At 37.5% G+C, this 6,000-nt stretch overlaps 1 protein-coding gene across 3 annotated transcripts in view; it reads left to right on the plus strand.

Moving 5' to 3' along the window:
- TRMT9B (tRNA methyltransferase 9B (putative)) overlaps window positions 1–5,461 on the plus strand; it is a 71,117-nt gene extending 65,656 nt beyond the window's left edge. For all 3 annotated transcript variants that reach the window (XM_021533302.4, XM_021533216.4, XM_021533127.4), the window contains 2 exons: window positions 1,174–1,347; window positions 3,533–5,461. In XM_021533302.4, the coding sequence (XP_021388977.3) occupies window positions 1,174–1,347; window positions 3,533–4,572 (1,214 nt within the window). In that variant the 3' untranslated portion in view covers window positions 4,573–5,461. The remainder of the gene's footprint in view (window positions 1–1,173; window positions 1,348–3,532) is intronic.
- The last annotated feature ends 539 nt before the right edge of the window (window positions 5,462–6,000 follow it).

Below are 6,000 nucleotides of genomic sequence, written 5' to 3' on the forward strand. Positions count from 1 at the left end.
AATTTAGTACAGCACAGCACAGTCCTTGAGAAGACAGACTTTTAGGTGGAAGACATTCTGGAACAGTTCATTACATTTACATGGGTTCTAATGCATTGGCACAAAGACAAAAACAGGATGTGCCTGCAATATAGAAAGAACTTTCATGATTTATAATTATTTTTGAGTCTGTATCTGTTGCAGCCTGAATTGCTGCTAGTAAAGTCCAGGGTAAAGAAGCAGAAAGGGCCTTTGCATGGTATGCACAGATGTTTAATTCAGCCGTGCAGTGAGATGTTCAGAGTCCCAGGCACACACACGTGCAGGGTCCAGGTTGCTGTCTCTCAGAGGGCCTGGGGTGACCCTGGTCTGGGAGCAGTACAAAGATGAGGGCCAGTCAGGGAATAGGGGTTCAGGGACACAGGAACCGACGTAGGAACAGGGCAAGGGGCCAATGGGGTTTTATTGGCTTTTTGAGGGAAGCTTCTTGTGTTTCCCCAACCTAGGGGATGCCCCCCAGCGTATCCACATGTATCTAAAGTAAAAATTTTCCACTCTGACTTGTCTAAGTGGCATTTATGGTTTAGGACTTCTTGGAGAAAAATGGGATGCATCCCCTGGAGAAGTACTGTATGGGGTTAAGCAAAAGAAAGAGATCTGCTGCAGATCACTGAAACATAACACAGTGGCTTCAGGAAATCCCCTGAACAGAAAGTAGTTGGAAGCTGGAATGGTACTGGGGAAAGGGGCCTTAATGCTTATCCTTTTTTTACCCTCTCCTGGGCGCCCATTTATGCTCTTTGTTGGTAGTGGGATACCAGGTTATGTAGACTCAGTGTGAAGCAGCATTGTTGAGTTTTTATTCTTGAAGATGTACAATACAAAGGATAATTCTTTCCTCCTCCCACCTGCACTTATCCCTGTTCCCCACAGAAATACAGATAACCTGCTATTATACAGGGCTGTGTAATAAGTGTTTTTGTTGGTGATGTTGGTACTGTTACAATCCTAATAGTGTGAATATACAATTTAAACAGGACAAATGAACAGCAGTTAGGCTAGTCGGCACAAACCCTCTTCTTGTTTTTCAGGAAAATTTAGGATTAGGAAAGCCTGCATATTATTTTCACTGCTTTGGGAGGGAGAATAAATGTTTGGAATATATGACTTCTGATCTAGTATCCATTTCTTTAGGTTGTGGAACTGGAAAGTATCTCAGTGTCAACAGTCAGGTGTATAATCTGGGCTGTGATTACTGTGAAGGACTGGTAGAAATTGCAAGGAAGAAAGGTGATGAAGTTCTGGTGTGTGACAACCTTAACCTTCCCTTTAGGGATCAGTGCTTCAATGCAGTCATTTCAATTGGAGGTAAGAAAACATACCTACATTCTGGCCCCAGCAAATGAGAATTTCTGAATGTTCTTTTCTTTCCATGTGGCTTCCGTGTGTAATTGTTTTGAAACAGTTCCTTAGAATTGCAGGAGATATAACTTAAATTAATTTAGTCAACATGAATAAACATAACTCCCATTACTCAAGAGGCACTGCTGACCAAAGAAATATGCATATCACTTGTTTGTTTATATGTGGTAGAGAAAAGATTTCCTTCCAGCATGGATTGTAAACAAGTGAAAACTAATCTAAACATGGCTGCTTAAAGCTTAAACAGATTAGATGCTCAAGACAAACTCTTGGTTTCTCCATAGTATCTGTTTTGATCAGCAAATACATTGTAATGAAAACTTTATAGCAGAACTTGGAACTTGCATTAACTAATATGTGTTATGAATTTGGATTTCTCTTAGTCATAAGAACTCAGATTCATAAAAGCACATGTTGTCTAAAGTGACCAGAGCAACTCTGCATCATACTCTTTTGATATCTCTTTTTGAAAATACTACTTGTAATTTGAGAAGCATATTTTGCAAAGTGTAGATAAAAAAGAGTACCCAATTAGTCTACATTTTTAGCTCTAGTCTTGACTGAGCTCCTTTCAGGATTTTTAATTCATCAGCAAAAGTACAAAGCATGATAATTAATATTGATAGCAATCAACAAACTACTTGAAATGTGATAGAAATTTATTTTAAAATGTATCTTTACCATAAACAGGTGGAAGGAAAGGGTGACTAATACACAAGCAGTAATCATATTACTTTGCTTTCATGTTGGCTAGTTAAACCAGTGAGCCCTACTCACATTTTAGGTCTCATAGCATCATTTCAGTGCTTATCAGATCAGCTGACTCAGAAGGATAGCACATCTGTCTAGAGTTTATACCAATTATAAGCCTGACATGTTTAAAAGTTCACATTCTATTTCAGTACATTTAACAATAACAGATTTTAATCTCTCTTGAATAGAGACATGGTATGCCTATGTCCATCTAATTCTAAATAAAGTGGTTTTCATCCTATTACGGAGAAAAACAATTATTTATGTACTTAGTCAAGTACACTTCTTGGATTTGCTGGTATAATCGTGTTTATAGGATTGATTTTTCTGCAGAACCACCAGAGTGATTCTAACCAGATGGAATATTTAACCCATTAAAGAGTTCGCACAGATTGACAATCAATTGGTTGACTGTCATTTCTTTCTGGTAAATTAAGCTTGTATGTGTATGCTGCCTCTGTCAGCAAATCTAGTACTGATGACATATAGAAAAATATGACCAATGTGTCCAAGCTCAGTACAAGTTAATGCCTCTAAGAGTTTAGAGAGAAAATAGTTCTCTTAGCTATTCTCTGACTGTTAAAATTGGCTCATTCGTACTCCAGGTGAATAGGAAGATAGAAATAATGTAGAAATCTTGAAATGTAGTGTCATTTCACATTGGAGTGAAATTTGAAAATGTAGAAATTGCCCTGGAAAGAAAATCAAAATATTGTGATCCAAGTTTTTATTTTAAATTTGACTTTATTTTTTACTGGCATAGCATAATGTAAAAAAATCATAAATGCTGAGACATGCAATGTATACATTATGTTTTACAAAAATTAAATTTAATTTGACAAAATTAAAGCAATAGTGAATATTTGTCTCAATTTTCTCACTAGATCTTTTCCAAGTGTGTTGTGTGAAAGTTCAAAGTATCTTTTTACTGATGTTACATTTTGCTGTTATTTATTATATGGTGAAAAAAATTTCTATTTTCAGTAAGATAAGTCTGAAAATTGGGCCAAAAACTAAAGTCAACTAGATACTAAATCACCTAGTTTAAGTGAAAGCATGCCATGTTATATTGTGTTATGGATTATGCAGAGAAACAGAAACCTTAAGCTTATATGCCTAACTTTTCTTGAATCCCTATTTTGGATGAGATTAATTTCATCCTTCCAGATTTTCCTATTTTTATCTGTTGAACATACAAGAGAGCAGTCTGAGGTAACCTTCCATTGTGGTACCTATAAATTCAGCACTGTTGTTGACTTGCAGCAAGTGATAATTTGGAGTGAGGCAACTGAAATGCTTGAACATGTAGAACAGGTTGTAGATGGAAATGCATTGTCTTTACTAATATTCAGTACATAATACCTTTCTTTTTTCTCAGTGATACATCATTTCTCAACTAAACAAAGGAGAATCAAAGCAATAAAGGAAATGGCAAGGATATTGATGCCCGGAGGCCAAATAATGATTTATGTTTGGGCTATGGAACAAAAGAATCGTCGCTTTGAGAAACAAGATGTATTTGTTCCATGGAACAAGGCCTTGTGCTCACGCCATTTTTCAGAATCAAATCAATCTGGAGATAAGGCTGGGTTTGTCCATACTGCAAAAGGCCAAGACATACACCCTGCAAAGCTTGTCATCTCTGAGTGCAGCTACCAAAACAATCTGCAGCCAGAAACTGATTCAAAACATCCCCGCAGTATGGACCATTGCTTACCCAGAGCCTGCTGCATGAAAATTTCTGAGGAAGAAAACAGATTTTACAGTGCTTTAGGAAGATCTTTCCGCTCATGGTTTTTCTCCAGATCCCTTGATGAATCAGCCCTGAGAAAGCAAAGTGACAAAATGAAGCACCTGAAACATGAAGGAGTGTGGGCCAACAGCGCCGTACCCATTCAACATTCACGACACTGCAGTTTGGATTTAGGTCACCATGGAGCACTATTAAATGAACAGAGTTTAGATGATGATGATGATGTGTTTGTGGAAAGCTTGTCTCTCAAAAAACCACAGTGGTCGCCAGCCACAGATGCACCGAAGGATTTAAGTTTAAATGGAGGACACCAAAATGTAGCTCAGAGCAAGGGGGACAAATCTTCATTTATAAATGGCCCAGTGGAAGACAGGGACTGCATCTGTGGTTGTAATAAAGATGGTGCTGGTAAGTCTGATGCCAGCAAGTTTTTCAAAAGAACTTCAACAACTGACTCCACTGACTCAGCTTTGGATTCAGCAGTGTCTGTTGGGGACCAAACGGATGCCATGTTGGATCCAAAGGCCTTCATGCGTTATTACCATGTTTTTCGGGAAGGGGAACTGAGTTCTCTGGTAGAAGAGAATGTGCCTGAGCTTCAGATACTTTCATCCTGCTACGACCATGGAAACTGGTGCATTATTGCAGAGAGAAGAGGAACATAGCTATAAAGAGAACAAAGCAGAATCCAGTGACTGGGGATTTTAAGCTCTTCCTTGTGTTACTGTGATTGTGCAGTGTGACATGGAATTTGAATAATGTAGTTGTGTGCCATTCATTTTTGAGTTATTATCTCTTAACTATTTAACTAGCTAATGCAAGGTCTGTATATAGGAATGTAAGTGGTAGGCAATATTTATGTTTTGTTAAACTTTTATGAAGTTAAAACTGTAGAGTTTTATACTGCTGTTAGCAAATAATTGTGTTTTAAAATATACTTTTCTATTGAGAAATAAACCTTTTTATAAAACAAGGATCAGGGCATCTTTTATGAGAAATATCCTAGACTAGAAAGTCTAGTCTTTCTTCTTCAGATGCCAGAAGTTTGTCACATTGCTCCCTATTCTTGAAGTCCTATAAATGAGGCATAGACACTATGTTTAAAATTGTACTTGACTGCACACTGGTAGAGTGCATACAGCAGAACTGGGAGCAAGCATGGTCCCAGTGCTCCTTAGTTGGGAGTAGAGTTATTAATGGGCAAAAAACTGTGTACCAAACAAGCTCTGCATATTCTGTCATTTGATGTTTGTATTTGGGAGTAAATGACAGCACAGATTTTGGACAGTATTTTTTACTTTTGTTTTTAAAATAATTTAATTTGTTTCTCAGGTGCAGGTGAAGTTTGATGTGTTAGCTCTCACAAACACATTATCTTAATTTCCTTTGCTGTAGATTTTCATTGGCTATGTATAGATAAAAGTCAGAGGGATTTGTGAGAGTGTGGATATTATGTAAAGTTCTAAAATAGCAAATCCTTGAAATACATATATCTTTTTGATAAGCCTGGGAAGCTAAGATTAAATTAATAAAAATGCAGTGCATATCTGGTCAGCTGTTGTATTTACTTTTCTTGATCACAGATATGAGAGTATATATTAACAGTGTGTTAAATAATGTAGACAGGAAGAGGATAAGCCCAGTTTGCATATAAATTACAAATTCTTGTGAAGTTTAAATGACCCTTTTGAGACCTAGGTGATAATAGATGGTTTACACAACTTTCCTATTCCCTCTAAGACATACCATCACTATCCATCTGTAGTAGGTTGTAGCATTTTATAGTGCTGGGGATAAAAAGCACCTGGCTTCAGAAGATCAGTAGTGGAACTGCCAACAGAAGCAGGGCTAGAAGAGGCTAATTGCCTCATTAGCACAGAGTTACTCCATTCCTGGACTTAATTCATAGTTAGCTGGTGTGATTTTGTGACCTTTAATGGAGCTGCACAGATTTCCCACTTCTCCCTTCCCTGCCCCCCCCCCCCCCCCCGAAAAAGGACCCCCAAACCCCTTTTGTTACAGCAGTTTTAAAGAGCTATATAATTAAGATGTATGCCCTATTATTGAGCAAGTAGCTCTGAATACAAGGCAAT

This window comes from Lonchura striata, chromosome 4, assembly GCF_050655825.1.
Source record: "Lonchura striata isolate lonStrDom1 chromosome 4, ASM5065582v1, whole genome shotgun sequence".
Taxonomy (NCBI): Eukaryota; Metazoa; Chordata; class Aves; order Passeriformes; family Estrildidae; genus Lonchura; species Lonchura striata.